Genomic DNA, 18,745 nt, shown 5'->3' with positions numbered 1-18,745 from the left:
CCGATGTGCCTATCCAACGTGCCTGAGTGCCAAAGCCATCCGGGCTCCCGTAGCTCACTTCATTCTGCACCTCTGGAATTGTGGGAGTAGTAGTTTTCTACAGACAGAACCCCAGGTGTGTCAGACACACAGGGTGTGTGGAAACGTCCAAGTTTGATCTGAAGTTTGTTGGATTTATTACACTGAAATAATTCCACATGTTCCACTATTGTCAATCCAGAAATAACAACGTTATTTAAACCTGAAAATTTTACATGAAACATTTTTATGTGAATTTCCATTTTCTCTCTTTTATTCACAAAATGTTCCGCAGCAAAAAAAAAGGAAAATGTCTGATAGGATATGTCCTCCATTACAGGTTGTATTTTCTTGCTATATTTTATTTTTTTTGCATGCAAAATATACAACAAATACATGTTTTCTCATTTTCTCACTTGGGAAGGTCATCACCAGCCTGACTGTTCAAAGACTGAATTCTTTGGTGGGCTGGTTTTAGTCCATGTGCTTTATGTTTGACACACTTGGTTCAGTCAGCCAGAAGCAAAAGAGGAGCCAGAAATGAGAGCTCAGTTATTGGCATATTTACTTATAACAAGAACACAATCAAGAGCTTTTTTGAGGAGTGAAAAGTGTTCATTTATTCTTGTTCTTTAACTGTCCAGGTAATTTAACTGAAGTCAAATCTTCTGCATTGTTAGGTGGCTTTTTTTGCCAGTGCCACTAACGAATGCAACACAATTTCTTTATTCAAATAATGTACCGACATTTTATAGTTTATATGATAGTGGGCGGAAAAAAAACTTCATCCTTCCATTTTCTAGACTGCATTATCCAATTCATTGTTGCAGGGGTTTGGAACTGATCCCAGGCCAGGTGCAACCACAACAGGTTGACCGTCCATCGCAGGGTAAACACAGATACACAAATAAGCACACACATTTGTATTTACAACATCAGGCAATTTCAAGCCACCAATTAACCTAAAATGCATGTTTTTGGTCCTACTCAAGCACAGAAAGACCCCCCTCAGAGTCCAAACCTGAACCAGGGATTTTCCCCAACTACTGTCCACCAGCCAGCAGCCCCAAGAGTCCAGGCTTCTTACATTGAGACAACTAATCAGCTCTCTCTGATTCATACTGGAGCTTAATTAAAACATTAAATGTCAGCGTTTGGCCCTGAGGACCCTCTGCTGTGTATGTTTTAGAGGTATTTTTTAGATCTCCTGAAACTAAAATGAACCTTTTTTTTTCTGTTAGGCATGACGGAGCAGGTCTAATTTGCAAGACAGAAGGTTTTCCAGGACCAGAATTTGAATAAGCGATGTACAAATAACTGAGACTGTACTTTAAGTATTTTAAATTAAAACTTCACATCACTCTGCATATGAGTGAAAATAACTGTTCATACACACACATAACAGGAGGCTTGCAGTGATCTGTAAAAGATATCTGATCTTTATTACAATAACATGACAGGAGATTGGCAACATGAAGGTTAAATTCACTTTAAAGAGACATTCATTTCAAGCTTTTATCCTCCCCCCCTTATGTTTAACAATTCACCCTGACCCTCCCAAATGGATGGAAAACTGCATGCATGTTAACTAGATATAGAATTCTTTGTGATGCAAAACATATATCTGAGTTAAATTAAAACAACAAAAGAGACAATTCATACAAAATTGTCTTTACAAAAATCAGACAAATAAGGAGCAGTATTGCCGACACTTCAGACTTCTCTAACACAGTATTACTGAATCTAAAAACAGTCTTTATTTGGACCTCTTTAAGGCACATGTTGGTGTTAAGACAGAGACTAGCTTGAGGAGACAGACATTGTACTGGCGCCGATTCAACAGGCTTTTCATCTCAAAAACCATGACAAAGCTAAAAACAGACCTCTGTTTGCTTATTGCACAAGAGTGAAAATAACGCATTTAAATGCCGTTTGCATATAATCTAGTCAGTTACCACACAGGTCCACGGGGTCCACTGACAGTTTCTAAAAAGGCTGCACTTAAAATCCTGTCTGATACCCTGTTGCACCCGCAAGCCATTTAGTATCGGCGTATTCATCTCAGGTAAACAGTCATCCTGCTAGAACGTTCCTCTCAAAAAAAAAAAAAAAAGGGGAATCAAAAAGGACCTGAACATATATGGCAGCTGAAGAAATCATGTAACGACTCAACTTCCCCCCACCCGAGCACAACCATCTACATCTTCTTTCAGTTCTTTGTTGTCATGGTTACAGAGTAAAGCAACATTACTGCAAGGCCTGACCAGAGGAGCTCCGACTCCGCTCTACAGCGAGGTTAGTGGATCTGTCCTCAACAGGCTGCAGCAATCGCCGACCAAAGACGGCAAACTGCCTTCAAACAACTAATCATACAATGCTTTATGTACGTGTCTGATGTGTGTGTGTGTGTGTTTTCTGTATGAGAATGACAGCATGAAATACACTGAAAGTGGGTGAATCTACGACACCAAGCCAGTCAAAGGATTTGTATGCATGTGTCCGTGCTCGTCCATCTGTTGCTCCGTGTCTGTCCCGCACGTGTGTGGTCACAGGTTTTCTCCGGGCTGGTACTGCGGCTCTGTGGCAGTGAAATAATCCTCCAGGAAGGACTGCAGGTACTCAAAGGTGTGCCTCTCGTCGGCCTCCCGCCTCCAGCACTGTAGCATCAGTTCATGGAGCGAGGCGGGGCAGCCCGGGGCACAGGGCATCCGGTAGCCCCTCTCCACCTGCTCCAGCACCTCACGGTTGTTCATGCCTAAAGGGATGGAGGAGGGAGAGAGAGAGAGAGAGAGAGAGAGAGAGAGAGGAGGGTGTGCGCACAGGGGAGGGAGAGAAAAAAAAGGTTGGATTAAACACTTTCCAAGCAGAGAGAGAGAGAGAAAAAAAAAACAGCATTAAAAAGATCAGATCAAAGCAGTAATGGTGGATTAATGAACTGATCTTTTCACTTACAGCGCTGTGTGTACTCACAACTGTGGCATGAATGTTAGAGTATCTCTATACACGGGCCGTGATGGGCACGATTTAGAGAAGATTTCATTCATTTGCATGTATTATCAAGAGAATTGTCAAGAAGCTTTAAAAACAGAGAGAAATGATAGTGCAACTATATACAGAATAAAGAGTGTAAAACAGGCACACACGTAGCCCACATAGCACACTATAAGCAACCATAAACTGGCAACAGGCCTAATCAAAAGTGTTATTTGTATTTATTTATCTATCCATTTTCAGTGATAATATGCATTTATTTGTGTTAAATACAAAACCGTTGCATGTCTGCTTTAATATTTCTTTTTTGGATACTTGTAGCTTCCTGCTGCTGTTTGATCAATCTTGTGTTATTCTTTAGACTTTCTGAGCTGTGATCCCCGATTATTCCCTTCGTATTTTATCTCATTCATAATGAGTCTCTTTAATATGTTTTATTATAAGATGGCACTGTTCAATTAACCATGACAGTCCTTTGAAAGAGATTTTTAATCTCAGAAAGACCGTCAATGTTTCAAAATGTGAAATATCTGGAGCAAAGGGACAGCACAACAGTAAAAATTTTAAATTCTAGTCTAATTTTTAAGTATTTTTGTCAAATTAAATCAATAACATTTTGAAAGAGAAAGGTTTTTTAATTTTTTTTTTTTTTTTAATGCTCATTACAGTAAGTGCTAAAGGATGCCGAGAAAAAGCGTGAAGCCACGTTTTCTGCATGCTAATTTACGCAGTGGGGTGGCAGGTGCTTAAGAAACAGTTACTCCCTCCTTCTCCATTTACTGGCGCTGTGCAATTGAGCAAAGTGCCTAAGCCACGCCGTAAGCTACGAGGTCTCCAGTGAAGCTGCTCAGTGACCAACCATCAAGTGCCGTAATGAGATGTGCTTGAGCAACAATGTCGGCTCCGTCTCCAAGACTGCGGCATCAAGAATTACCCTTTGGGATAATGCAAGTATTTCTATTCTATTCTGCTTTCCTACATAACTGCTGTACAATATTCTATTTAACTCAATAGGTTATTCTAATTTAATTCTGTTTTTTTTTTATTCAGATTAATCTAGTTTGTGACGTCACTTTTCCACTTTTGACTCTTTCTGAATAATTTGTGAAACACTTTGAATCATACCAGCTTAAATGAAAGGTGCTACAAATAAGCTTTCCTTGATTAATAAAGGAATGATTCTTTTTTTTTGTAGTTGTTCTTTCACTGGCTGAGAGAGTGAAATCCGGCGGGCTTCACCCAGTACCTGGATACGGCACACGTCCCTTAGTGATGAGTTCAGTTAGCAGGATGCCGAAGCTCCACACATCCGACTTGATGGTGAAACGTCCGTACAGAGCGGCTTCTGGAGCCGTCCACTTGATTGGGAACTTCGCCCCTGAAACCATGGCAACACGGTGAAGATGCATAATCATGTAATTAAAATAGGTTATGTATAGAAATACAGGCATGAAGGCAGAAGGAGACGCTCTTAATCACAGCATTGTTCGAGCATGGCCTGCTTTCCTCCAGCACAATCAGTAACGCGCACGCCTGATTATCGAAAGCGCCGCTACCTTGTCTGGCTGTGTATTCGTTGTCCTCAATGAGCCTCGCCAGGCCGAAGTCAGCGATCTTGCACACGAGATTGTCTCCAACAAGGATGTTAGCTGCACGCAGGTCACGATGGATGTAGTTCATCCTCTCGATGTACGCCATTCCAGCTGCTATCTGCACTCCCAGTGGGACAGAGAGAGCTCAGATCTGTGGTGGAAGTGCGTCGGCGCTTCCTTTTAGTCTGTCACTGTGAGTTTGTGTCTGTCTTTAACCCACCTGTGCCGCCATGTCCACCAGCTGAGGCAGTTTCAGGCTCTGTCCCTCTCCGTCTTTTAAGAAGTCCAGCAAACTTCCTAAAACGTAAAGAGGCGCAGATGAGACTTGAGGCGTCTCCACACGCTCATTATCAGCAACACCTTCAGCAACATACACCGCTTTGCATTATGAACTGTGCACATCATGCATTTTTCATGCATTTTTACAAGGTAGGTGTTTAAAAATTAATATCGTGGCACAATTCAGATAAATCTTTGTTTCCTGTGGACGAGCACATTTTCAATATTTGTTTCTGTCTTTTTACAAATTGAAGTTGTATCTTTTGGATCTCAACCACCACAGGAAAGCCAACTGCGGTGCCCGAAGAGCCAAGAAATCCCAGCTAGCGGTTGCTGTTTGGTGATTTGTCCACCAGAGAGGCTTGAACTTTTGCCTTTTGTGCTACAAAACACTCCCATGCGCACTCCTCTCCTGCCAGATACTTAATGTGTAGCGTGAATGCCTTCACTGTAGACTGTTTAACTTTCTGTCTGTGTTTGGCCAGACCGAGAGTGACGATGTCTCAAATGCTTCACTTAGGCGATGGATGACAGTCAGGACGGGAGCCAAATGAATAGCGAATCATTTTTGGTGGAAGTCCAAAATCAGGTGCAGATGCAGGGATGAGATTTCATTACAAGATAAGGTGTTTTTTTTTAACAGAAAATTGAGAAAGTCTATCATGTGTGCTATGAATGCTACAGCCCATACTTCATTATAATTAAAATTAGTTTTCATATATTGATTTTGGAAATGTATTATCTCTATAAACTATCTTGTACCCTCCCGTTGGCATGGATGCCAGGTCCCATTTATGGAAAAGGTTAAAAAAACAGCCAGGCTTCTCCTGCTATAAGGGCAACAGTTCACTTCTACAGTATGACAGAGTTGTGACAGTTTACTCAGCCTGATACCTTGGCTCATGAACTCAGTGATAATGTAAATGGGCTCCTCAGACACAACGGCGTAGAGCTGCACCAGCTTGTCATGGCGGAGCCTCTTCATGATCTGAGCCTCCTCAAGGAAGGCCTCGGGGGACATGGTTCCTGGCTTCAGAGTTTTCACCGCTACCTTGGTGGTGCCGTTCCACATGCCTGGCATACAGACAAGCTCGTGTTAATGCACTCACAGAATCATCGGACACGCAGAACTACTGTGCAAAACGTACACAGCGCTATTTTACTGCCATGGTGACGAGGCGACAGCTGCACGAAATGTACTGTATATACTACATACATGGCAACACGTACGCCCACACATGCAGATATAAATATCAAAAAAAAAAATTAATAAAAATAAGGTGCACAAGAGGCAGGCTGTAACAAACAAGAAACATGTGGTCACACTGGTGCATGCATGTGGTCGTTATCGTGAAGAGGATGCATGAGAGGGTGAGGTTAGGAAGAGGGAGAGTGAGGGGAGGGCAGGGGAGGGGAGGGGAGGGGGGGTTTTCTGGTCTTACATCAACACCAGCAGCACCTGAGTTACATGGACAGGCGCAGGGCTCGGCTGGCTTCAGGGAGAAAGTCTGCGCAGCTCAGAAACCCAACAGTCGGATTCAGTCAGGGAAAACGTATGACAGCTTTGACAGAAACTGGTCATAGATGTAACGTGGAATAACATCTTGTCGGGATACCAGCTAATATGCTGCTTACTGTGCAGCATAAACTTTAACATTCTCGTCGAAGCTCTGGCATCGATTTCTGATGCAGGACAGCAAAGGGACAACGCAGAGAGCAATGCTCGGCGTACGGAGTCCCTTTAAATCTGCAGAAGGTGTCAGAAGGTCGGAGGTGCGGTCTCACCCATGAACACGTCTCCGAAGCAGCCCTGTCCCAGCTTTCTCTGGAGGGACAGCGTTCCCCTCGATACCTCCCAGGCATCCCGCCCGAGACCCATGGTGAGTGGGGTGGAGTTGGGACAGGGCTTTGTCAGGAAATAACACAGTCCATCGTTACTGCCTGGGAGGGGGAGGAGGAGGAGGAAGAGGAGGAGGAGGAGGAGTGGCGATGAGGAAAAGGGAGTGGAGGAAAAGGTGATTTGGAACGGTGGAAAAAGAGGTGCAGTGATGGGTGGAGAGATGGAGGAAAGATGGGTGGGGGAGTGACAAAGAGATGGGGTGAGATGATAAAACATGCACATGCAATAATGGGGGGGGGAGAGGGAAGCAACCGCACACCTGGATGGGGAACACAAGTCCCTTCCTAACCAAATACCAACAGACTTTTGTCATTTTCTTCAAATTCTACAATTTTTCTTTTCTTTTCAACATTGTAAAAACTGCGTGCGTGTGTGTGTGTGTGTGTGTCCTTTGTCTGTGTGGTGTGACATTCTCTGCAGGTATAAACAGACGAGACCAATAGATGACGGGGCTTTACAGTATTTGTTGGCTTACTGATGTCCTTTCAACTCAACCAACACTGAAATGTAAAATACGTCCCTGCTGCTGTTTTCATTCAGGTGCGCTCCAGCTGTATCCCCCGCCCCCCACCCACCCCCCCACCCACCCCGCGTCGCCTCCACCCTCACAGCAGCCCCACCAGGCCTACCCATCCAGACTTCTCCGAACTGGCCGTTGCCCAGTTTCTTAATCAGCTGTAGAGATTCACGGGGAATCTCCCACATATCCTTGGTCTTCACTGATAAGTCAGCCAGCTTAGGCATGCCCCGCTTACAGCTGCCAATCAAACGGCAGCACAGTCCCGCCGCTCTCTCTGAGAGAGAGAGAGCGAAAAGGAGGGAGACACCAACAGGCGATACAAGAGGGGAAGGGAAAAAAAAAACAGAGCGAAGATAAAGAAAGAACAAGACAGTTTGCTTATGTGCTTATACAACTGACAAGTTAAGCAAAAACCAAAGAATGGCAGCACAAATAAAAGGGAGCACAACAGACATAAATACACACCAAGAAAGGCGATTACAAAAAAAAAAGGGGGTGGGGACAGAGACGCTGCAGGTGATAAGAGAAACGATAAACATCTCAGGTTGCTTTTGATGATGAGACTGCAGAATGGAGGTTGTCTCAGAGTGAGCCACTAGGGGGCATATTCACACTGAGCCAGAGGAGAGGTAGCAGAGGGTGTGAGCTTTTATTACTGAAATTCTAAATCAAGCCTCTACAGTCACTTACAGACAGCGACTAAAGCAGTATGCAAACACGGATAATCATAGCCTAAAAATAAGAAGTAATAAATGATCAGTTCTTATATCTGACAAATTAAATTGTTTGCTGATCATTAAGGTTCACTTCTCACAGTTTGGGACACCGGATAGCTTACATGAGGAGGAAAAGAATTTCCTGACTTGCACATAGTCTTTGAACGTTAAAACGGATTTTACCTTGGATAGACTAGACACAGCAATTGATAAGCTGAATACCTATTATTCATCTGCACATAAAAAAAGCAATTTACAAAAAAGAAGTCTCAGCGCAGTACAAGAAAAAGAAAAGAGTTCATCTGAAATGCTTTAGAATGCAAGTACTGTATGAAGGAATGATGATGCAGAGTTCAGAATTACAAATTGATCCAGAATAAGAACCTGCTTGTCCTCTTGTCAGTTGGTATTTTAAATAGGAGTCTGAAATAATTGAGGTCTAATAGGTTGTGCTGTCAGTGTACAATCAAAACAAACTACTTATTTGATTTTTGTGAAAATAGTCTATCTCTAGAGTCCAGGTGAAATGACTATAAGAAGATCTATCTATTCATCTATCTATCTATCCATGCAATGCATCATGTACAGTAGTTCCAAATACTAATGCACTGGCTTTGTATCACTGATAATTGTTTAATTATAAATACAGTCCAAATAAAATATGATTCAACCATTTAGGTGAGTAAAAAAAGTCTAAATAATGATCATTTGAGTCCTTGTGTGTGTGTGTGTGTGTGTGTGTGTGTGTGTGTGTGTGTGTGTGTACCTGTGTAGTGCTCCACCAGCTGCTGCACAGTGTCAAACTGCGATCTGGTGGTGATGTAGTAGCCACCGTTGTCTAGTTTACGAATCTTATAATGCTTGACGTGGTCTCCCTTGTTGTCGTCCCAGTCACGGATGGAGAGAGAGTAAGCGCCTGTGCCGAGATGAGAGAGGGGAGGAGTAAGGAGTTGAAGGTGAGGACAAAAAGAAGAAAAAAAAAATAGCACAGAGAGGGTCAAAGTGAACAAAGGAAAAAAAAAAGATGAGTTGAAAGGTTTTATATATTTGCAGCACTTGGACACTTTTCTTAGAGGTTTTGCTCGAGCGTGTGCTCGTCTCACCCTTTGTGGTCTCGCTCTCTCGTATGAGGAAAGTTCCTCTCTGGTTGCTGTGACCCAGCAGCTGTCGCTCTGCATCCTTTCTCCCCATCTTCCCGAAATACCACCTGTCACCATGACAACACCGCATGGGTCACCGCGACGACAGCACACCTCACTTGACCTCTGCCTTCATGCTACATGACAATTTTGAACACAATCTAACAAAGTAAAGCATATACGGCGTCCACAGCAGTGTGTGTGTGTAGTGCTTACTCCTCGGCCTGTATGGAGTCAACAGGGGCTACGTAGTTGGACGGGATGTAACCTGACTTGCCGGTGTCCAGAGAGCGAGCTTCCCACCAGTCGCCCTCTCTACAAAACACAGACACACACAATTCATCCACTTTACTGTTTCAAAGGAAATAAGACGAGGGGGAAACTCGGAACTGATCAATAACACATATGAACTTATTCTCGTGAATGTGGGATACACAGTGGTGTAGTGGTTGACACAGTTGGGTTCCAGCGTAAATATGCAAATGGGTAAAAAAAAAAAAAACCACTCACGTGTTGTTGATGATTTGAAATTTCTCTCCTTTCTTGAAATTAAGGTCATCTTCGGTGCGAGCGTCGTAGTCATACAGCGCTATGAAGAGAGTGACTCCGCCGCCTGCACGTGCAGACAGTGATCAGTTTCTTTGGAACAAAGTCTTGCGGTATTCTGGGGTTGATTTGCTGTTTTAATTTAGCATTCTGTATTGTCAAGGCTCAATTAGAATGATGGGTTTTTCATTAAAGGAAAAACACAAACAATAAAGTGACTCTGAGTAAAGCCTGAGTGTTTTCAAATTATAATAGCTACTTATTATAAGTGTCTCTCTCTCTCTCTCTCTCTCTCTCTCATACACACACACACACACACACACACACACACACACACACACAGGCAGACAGTGTCGTACTTGTTAAGCCCCCCGGACGCGGGTTTGTGCTGGTGCCAGGGAAGATGGGGGACGAGAAGCCCTTGTTGAAGTCTGGGATGGTCTGAGTGGGGTCGGGACAGTACCGGCCCTGAGTCAAGGCCGCAGACAATCCTCCATCTGCGTTGCTAGGAGACAGATCGGTAACGTCTGCTGCTGATGTTGCTGCTATGGCTTTGGCAGACTTCTTCTGCTTGCAACAGGCACACCCCATAATAACCAGCACGGAGACGGCGTCTGCTGAAGAGAGCAGAGTTACGTGCCTCAGCTGGTTTGTTGTCGGAAGCAGAGATTAATTTAGTTCAATTTTTTTTTGTTTGTTTGTTTGTTTTTGTTGGACACCAACAAAAGTTGTTGTTTTTTTTTTCATTATGCACTTCTACATTTGATTCAGTCCACACAAACATAAATACATACAACTGGTAACATATGAATAAAAAGAATAAGATAATATAGTAAAAGAATAGACATTTACGCCAGTGTCATAAGAAAGAGTTTGTGATTAGCATAGCAGTCTTCATAGTTCACAGAAATACCAATAAAGGTCAGTTTTGAGGAAAGATAAGACGGATGTATTGGTGTAAAATAAACATGACCACACAGAGAGGGTTTTCAGCGATTTCCTAATTCACTAGAGCAGGAGAGAAGTTAAACTGAATGCCTGCTGTGTGTGTCATTCCTCAGAAAGAATGATTTTCCCACAGTACAACTTGTTAACATATTTCACAATACCTTTGGAGAGCTCTGTACATCATTACAGAAGAGAAAACACAGCTGGTACTGAATGAAACTCAACCGCATGCAATCAGCAGTTTAATAATCACAGAATCATCATTTTCAGCATAAAAACAACAAAACTAAGGCAATCTGGGAGTTACTCTAAATCATCAATTTCCCTGAATTCACTTCAGACCGGCTGAAACTTAACATACAGGCTGACAGAAAGTGAAAGCAGCACACACGAGCAGCGTACAGTACGTCAGACAACTATAGAGAACTGTGAAGAGAGAAGTTGCTAACTTTAAAATCTTAACTTCCCTCAAGCGGGGGGGGGGGGGAGGAGGAAGAGGAGGGGGAGGAGGAGGAAGGGCGGGAAGGAGAAGTTAACTTTTTCTCACCTGATGTCTTCCTCTGTCAGATCATCTGTCAATCACCATCGCCACTGGAAGAGAAAAAAAGAGGGAAGGGGTGAGTGACAAGGGCTGGAATGAGAGAGCAGGGCAAAGGGAGGATGAGTGGCAGAGAACCGGAGAGGGAAAAGGTGGTGGAGAATGCGAGAGAAAGGCTCAAGAGCGGTAAAGCGTGAATAAAGAGACGCGTGAAAGCAGACGCGAGGAGACAGAGAAGTTTGAAAAAAAGCGATCGGGGGAGGGAGGGTGGGGAAGAGAGAGAGAGAGAGAGAGAGAGAGAGAGAGAGAGAGAGAGAGGCAGAGACCGCTCGAGATAAGGACAGACAGAGAGAGAGAGATGTGAGGTTAGCCACTTCCCTTTCTGCTTTGCTGTTTCGAAAAAGGGCACTCACTCAGTTATTCTCTTTGGTCAACAGCTGTGTGTGTGTGTGTGTGTGTGTGTGTGTGTGTGTGTGTGTGTGTGTGTGTGTGTGTGTGTGACTGACAGAATTTGTGGTGAAAAAAGGAACAAGACAAGCTGATCATCGGTGATCATAAGTGAAAGCATGAGGCCCGTCGCTGTTTTCAAGTGCTCAGTCCCGACTTCCAGCGTTAAGAAAACCCTCATTGTTTCAGCTAAAAAAGGTGTGTTGACAAAGAAAAGCCCGGGCCATCAACAAGAGGAAATAACACGCAGGGAAGACGGTGAAACAGTTTAATTACATGCAGTCACCTACACGAGCTTTCCAGAAAAACAGGAGTGTTTTTTTCCCAACAATATTTCACCAGGAAAAGCTAAAGCGTGTACAGCGAAGTGCTTTTTCCAGCGTGTGACACTCTTCAGAGCGCCGGTTTAAATGCATCTTAAAACAATAGTTTGGCACTTTGGGACAGCCAGTCATTCACCCTCTGGCAGGGAGGAGAGAATTGACACCACTCTAATGTAAGTCCTTTAAATGTGACGCTGCTGCTGGCAGTCAGACGGCGCAGCTCACAGGAAAAACACTGGAAAAAGCCAACGAGGCTACATCTTCCACAAGCCCAGCAAAAAAAAAAAAAAAAAAAAAAAAACGAGAAAAGGTATCACAAAAGTTAAGATTCTGTAAAAATTATCATTATAAACGAACCCACGTATGATACAGTCATCTTGCGAGACACGATCGTTTGAATAATATTTTTAGGAGTTGTTGCATTTGAAGCAGACGTGCCTCATATTTGTTGCATTGTGGGGGTGTATGCCAGAGGGACTGCTGCAACAACAACTTTTTAGATGGTTGCAAGATGTTTCTTCGTCTTGCTTGTTTGCTATGCATTTTCGTCAAGGTAAAGTTTGGTGAAATTTATGAATATACAGTCTATATCTTATTCTCATTTGTTTTAAACTGACACGGGTGGTCAATATTTCACTTCAGTTTGAGAGTACAGAGCGAAAATAACCCGTGAATAAAAGCAATCTTGAGTTGCAGCTTGAGAGTGAACGTCATGACAATTTTGTTCGTTTTCAATATTTGAAGGTGGCCTAAACAGATTTTCTCGATTCACACTTCATCAACTGTATGAAAAAAGCTGTTTTAGCTCTTCTCTCGTCGAAGTCGCCCTCCAAGAATTCCCACCTTCATCATCAGATTGGACAGCTTCCACAAAGTCTCTCTTTCAACACTACCGATTCTGCCAACTTCAGGGTTGTGAATGCCCGTAATTTGACCCCAGGCTCGATGCCTTGCTAACATCTCCTGCACCTTGTTTCCAACTGATACTAAGATAAAGAAACATACAACAGAACACAACTGATAAATTTCAATCCACTTCAGGAGGCAGAAAAAAGTTATAAATATCTGTGAATTGAGCAAAGTATCTTATAATAATATTGTATTAAAACAATAGAAAAAGCTGTTTTCATACACAGCAATTAGCTTTAGCTAGAAGACATCGAGTTGTACAATGGCTGTGGGTTTTTAACTGGCAACCTTTCAAGCCAGAGCCACCTCACCTCCTGAGGAATGTGGGGGAAGTCACACAGAGGAAGAACAATACAAGTTATGGCAGCATGGGACAAAGAAACCCCAAATAACTCACTTTTATTAGAAAATACGAAACAAAACGGTGGAGCTCCTCAGGTTTGTCTCGTACATGAAAATTCCTCCAGATCCCATTCAGTCCTAAAAGAATAAAACCTGTGGGCTCGACAAGACACTGTATACATTTACTTTCTCTCTCTCTCTCTCACGCACACACACACACACACACACAAACAGTATCTGGCCAGCCATCATGAGGGCTGCAGGAAGCCAGCAATGTTCGGGTTTCCTGTCCACCCTTCTGATGGCTCCCCCCTTTTTCCTGGAAACTGAGGATGGAGTTCACACACACACACACACACACACACACACACACACACACACACACACACACACACACACATACATGCACACACCAGCTGCAGCGCCACAAAAAGCACCAACACTGGTTCTCCGACAAACACTTCTCACCTTTTCAGTTTTTTTTTCTGTCAGATAAAACCGCAAAAAGAAGAAGTGATAGAGGGCGCACAAAAGAGGCCTCCTCCCTTTCATCCTTATCGCTCCGCTGCCCTTTTCTCTCATCTCCTCTTTTTCTAGAATTGGCAGATGACCACAAACAGGGCTGATACAATAACAGATATCCACACACACATACATACACACACACACACACACACACACACACGGGAGCATTTACAGGGCAGCCACACAACTCATTGTTCTCCGTTTGGTTCCTGTTGACTAGATACTGTTGCGCTTGTCTGTCTTCCTCTCCGCACACAGAAGCTGTGATAACTCAAAGGTGTCAACCAATGATTCAGTTGACCTCAACTGTTTCTACATGAAAAACAATTAAGCATTTCATGGCGAGGACGCGCTAAAAGTGAGCTCCTGCACTCTGGCAGTAGATGTCACAGGGAGGGATTTCTCTCTAATCAACACGATTGTGTTTCCTCACTCCTGCCTCAAGCTCTGCTAATATTTTGGTTTTGGTTCACAAGCTGCCACAAACATTAGACATGCTGAAGTGTGAGTGTGTGAGTGTGTGGGCGTGCATGTGGTATCAGAGATGAGTGTTAAAAGTGGGGGGTTGCACAGTTGACAATGCTAGCAGTAGTAGCTAGTTTTTTGGGGTTTTTTATATAACTGTACCTAAAGGCAAAAAGTGCTCAGTATCAGTTTAGGTGAAGATCAGTCTGAAGTTCTTTTTGCACTTTAAAACCATAAAATGAAAAGTGACATGACATGCAGCATGTGACAAGCGTTTATTCACAACAAGCTATAGACAGGCTTGTTGAAAATTCGTTGCCTTGCTGCTGCATGGTGAAAGAAAAGCGTTACGCGTTTCCCACTGATGTAACTGTAGAGTGTGTCCTCTGTCCACAGTGTTTCCCCGAACCACGACTCGTCTGGCGCCCAACACGGCTCTCTCGCCGATGTGTTTAAACTGAACGAAACTTCACTGAGTGGCAGCTGAATGTCACAGCAGATTCTTTTTACAGCAGCTGGCAAATACAGACAAGAAATAATTAGACCGCTGTGAAGCAGAAGTCGCTTCCTCTTAGGGGCCGAATTGTGGCGTCGGTTTGTTAGACACAGTTGATAAGTCAGTCAGCGAAAACACCCTGTTTTACAGCACAGACTAACCACTTAAGTGCTTATTTTTTTGATAGTGTGTTGCAATTTGGCCTTTTTTATGACTTGTCAAAACTAGTCCAACCGTGCGTGTTCGGAGATGTACAGCTTCATAATTCACAGTTTTCACTGAATAAGTTAAGAAATAGAAAAGAATCTGCAGAACTGGTCAGACTTTTCACTTTTCTGTGAAACTTATGTTAATTTTCATTCCATTGAATCATACAAAACGACCTTATCAGTCTATAGCTGCTATATCGTCATCGGATCCTCTCCAGCTCGGTCACTCTGGACAGGAAGCGTCGCTGAGCAGATGTTGGGTGAGGTTTTAATTCGAACCCTCACAAGGACGCTTACGGACACCTGTGGTGATGCCGCTCCGGCAAAGTCTGGCCTGACCTAGTTTCACATCGTTTCACCAGCATCAATACGTGAAAGTCTTCGGTTCAGTTCTCTGAAGATAAGCGACAGCCCATTCAGCATGATGCTGCCGCCACCATGTTTCACTCATTAGAATATCAGCAAAGCGATCAGCAGCACCCGGCTTTCACGCCAGACGAGCAGTTGAGTTTCTCAACTTATTTCATCAGACATGCTAAAAGTCGACGTAATTCCAAAGAACAAACGAGGAAGCTCAAGGATCGATTCTGCGTGTCCCATCCGAAACAATGAGTGCTTTTGATCCATTATGAATTCTGACACTTAATGTGTGGCAAAAGTGAAGTGGTGACTCACAGGAAATTTAAAAAAAAAAAGATATTTCTATTATTGCATTGCATGACGCTAAGCAAAAAATAAATCTTGTGGTTGGTTAAAGTGAAGATAACATCAAGTAATTCATATAATAGGGATCTAAAACATGCAGTCTGCTCTGACCAACTTCCTCATATTTCATACATGTCTTCTCTTCTATATATGCTGCTTTATTCAACTCACAGATAGTGAAAGAACATTCTCGGGGAACATGGTGCAAAGCAAACAGGTGGTTTGTTGAACACAGTCAGTATCTACCATATAACATGCTCAGTGCCCTGAGAAAACCACCTCACACACACAGGAAGAACATGTAAACTCACAACAGAAGTCTCCCAAGGGGTCAAACTGGTGAAATTCTCATTGTGAGGTGACACTGAAGTGACTGCCATTGCTCAATAAATTAGCCACTGTGGTTCAAAGAGTTTTTGTAAGACGGATCCAGAACTGAGCAGCCGGCTGCAGAAAGACGCCGTTGTGAAAGCTTCACTTCTTCTTCGCCACTGAAAATACATAAGCATCAAACCCACAATGTGAGGGGCGAGTCGGTGAAAACACAGCACGCTGCTCAAACCGTGCGACCTGAGAAGTGGCTGCCTTTCAGCCAAGATGCCTGTGAACGATTTCCAGATTTTTGCAACTTTAATTTAACAAGCGCTAATTCATTCACAGTTGTTTTTTTCTTTCCAAAAAAGTAAATTTAATATGAACATTTAAAGAAAGCACTCTGACTTTCTTTCACTAAAATGAAGGGGAGAGTTAGAAGTTTGGTCATTATTTATAGGTTAATAAATAAGTTTGACACCCTCTGGCATATATTATACGTCCTAATAATGTGTTCTTGAACTTTAACGTGAAAAGTGACTTTATGGAAGGTAGTAGCAGATGACGGGTGTAAAAACGCCCCAACGTGAACCGATTTCCTCAGAAAGTCCTTCAGGACAAAACCGTGCCTCTGAACAGCTGCAGAACGCCAAACTGCTGCATATTTGTTCCCGCTGAACAATATAAGGAAGCAAATAAATTTGGACCAAAAAGCTACCAGCACGCACTCCGTACATTCCTATAAAATCACAATAACATCACCCTCCATCACCGTCGTCACACTCACAAACATCCAAATCCAGCGGACACACCCTTTCCTGCTCAGTGGACTGCAGATAAGCTGCTCCCAGCGGGAAAATTCACTGCAGTAACACAAAGAAACACACACACAGGATTGTTTGGACGAGTAGTGTTTTAGTGGTACTACACAAGCCCTCTCTCCTCTTCCTCGTCCTCCTCATCTTCACCTTTCCTTACCTTTTTTTTTTTTTTAATTTGTCTTTCAACTCTGACTCTCTCCTTCATGAGCAGGAAACTCCACAGGATGCAGAGTGTGAGTGGGGCAGGAATGATAGGACAATGGGAAGCAAGCTGTCACTGAACCCTCGCACACACTCAGAGCACACACACAGCACACACACAGCACACACACACAGGAGGACTGAGCTGGAAGGGAGCAGTGGAAAAGTAAGGTGTCTTGGTCCTCAGGATGTCCTGTTTCCACATGATGTCATCATCACATCCTTCAGATAGCGAGCGGCCGCCGGCCGACGGGAGGACTGGCGCGAGCATTTACATGCGGTAAGCCGCAGAAGGTCACCGGTTTGATCTAGTTTCTTCAACAGCAACGACTCGAGGGTAATTTATATAGGTTTAACAAGACTTGAGGTCAGAAGTCAGAAGTGAAAACGCCTCGTCTCCACACCTCACCGACACCCAGGGGCGTCAGGCTGCAGGGCTCGTCTCGGCTGAAGGCTCACCTGTCTCAGCCCTTCAGCTACTTCTTGGGAAACCTTTGCGATGTATCAGCACGCATTAGTAACACCCCCCAAAACTAAAACAACAGGTCTACGCCCCCTTCCTTCCTGCTTTGCCCCAAGGCTAAAGACAGGAACTGACCTCGTAAAGAAACAGGAAGTGATGGAGTCCGGCCTTGGGACGAAACCTCGCAGTCCAGCCCTCAAACATCCAGAACAACTCCCTCTCTACCGTCAAAGTCTCAGTGCCAAACAAACAGCTAACGTTAAATTTCAGGTAATGGAGGTGGGATTGATCAGCCGGCTTTAAAGCCGTCACGCTGAAGAGATAAACACCTGCATCAATCAGGCCGTGTCAAAGAAACACCTCAGATAGAAGGACATGTTGAGGAAGCAGACTGCTGGGCCTTTTCCTCAAGGTGGTTTCCTGTCGACCATTTGGGAAATAAATCACAGTCACATTCACTGAGTGAAAATCTGGCAGACATATATACGCATATTTGATTCAAGCCTACCAGGACAGCTTTTTTTGCCACAGAGAATAAAATCATTTCGCTATGTAAATACTCAAGTTCGCTCTGATCTGATCAGTCTTGTGACTGAGATCTTCAGGAAGTAAGGATCTTCACTTCCTTTGTAAATTCCACTCTTTCAAAACTGCAATATTGACAGTTCGGATTGCAAATATCAGTCTGGAGTTTCTGCCCAGTCGCTACCGAGAGTGTGAGCACAGACGCACTTCTCACGGGCAACTAAACCCTACTTCCTTTTAGTCAACAGGCGCTCCAAAGTTACTCAACTTTCACAAAAAAATAAAGTCGATAGAGAAGTAACTTTTAACATTGGCATGGTTTCAGTGTCTTGTCTATTAACAATGTTAGAATTTGTTTTTATTTGTTCCAAACATGAAAGATAAATCTGTAAAAAAAAAAAAAAAAAAGTAGAAATACATGTTTTTGAGACTGTAATAAGGAAATGTAGAACTTTTAGCTTTTTTTAAATAACTTAAACGTTTTCTCCCCTCAGTTTGCGCACAAGGTGGTATTTCTGAAAACAGGTTGTTGTTGTTGTGTGTTAAAGTAAAAGCGTTGCGCGCGGAGACGGAGCAGACACGTACCTGGCACAGAAGCGCGCTCTTCGTCCGGGGACTCCTGGACTCCTGGCTCGGGCCCTCGGGGGACTGACGGACGGGAGCGGCGGCGCTGTCCGGAGGCTGCGAGGCTCGACAGAAGAGGAGGAGGAGGAGGAGGAGGAGGAGGAGGGGGAGAAAGAGCCGCTCGCAGCTGCGCCGCGCGACTCTCTGCCTCACGCGCACAGCCCGTGAAGTCCAACCCAGAGGAGGGCGCG

At 43.7% G+C, this 18,745-nt stretch overlaps 1 protein-coding gene across 3 annotated transcripts; it reads right to left on the bottom strand.

Moving 5' to 3' along the window:
- Positions 1 to 2,008: 2,008 nt before the first annotated feature.
- On the bottom strand, positions 2,009 to 18,677 carry yrk (Yes-related kinase). Of its 3 annotated transcripts, none has more exons than XM_030120773.1 (13): positions 18,516 to 18,677; positions 11,197 to 11,240; positions 10,061 to 10,318; positions 9,666 to 9,768; positions 9,372 to 9,470; positions 9,120 to 9,223; positions 8,783 to 8,932; positions 6,666 to 6,821; positions 5,775 to 5,954; positions 4,822 to 4,898; positions 4,566 to 4,719; positions 4,256 to 4,387; positions 2,009 to 2,773 (listed from the first exon to the last, which is right to left on the bottom strand). In XM_030120773.1, exons 3-13 carry the CDS (start codon positions 10,290 to 10,292, stop codon positions 2,565 to 2,567), a joined length of 1,596 nt encoding a protein of 531 aa, XP_029976633.1. In that variant the 5' UTR covers positions 10,293 to 10,318; positions 11,197 to 11,240; positions 18,516 to 18,677; the 3' UTR covers positions 2,009 to 2,564. The 3 variants fall into 3 exon arrangements, with proteins under 3 accessions (XP_029976633.1, XP_029976631.1, XP_029976632.1); XM_030120771.1 differs by lacking the exon at positions 6,666 to 6,821 and adding an exon at positions 7,410 to 7,574 and having other exon boundaries at positions 18,516 to 18,675; XM_030120772.1 differs by lacking the exon at positions 6,666 to 6,821 and adding an exon at positions 7,410 to 7,574 and having other exon boundaries at positions 10,061 to 10,315; positions 18,516 to 18,675.
- Positions 18,678 to 18,745: the final 68 nt, after the last annotated feature.

The sequence above is a fragment of the Salarias fasciatus genome, chromosome 22 (assembly GCF_902148845.1).
Source record: "Salarias fasciatus chromosome 22, fSalaFa1.1, whole genome shotgun sequence".
Taxonomy (NCBI): Eukaryota; Metazoa; Chordata; class Actinopteri; order Blenniiformes; family Blenniidae; genus Salarias; species Salarias fasciatus.
This window is presented reverse-complemented; position numbering and strand designations above follow the sequence as displayed.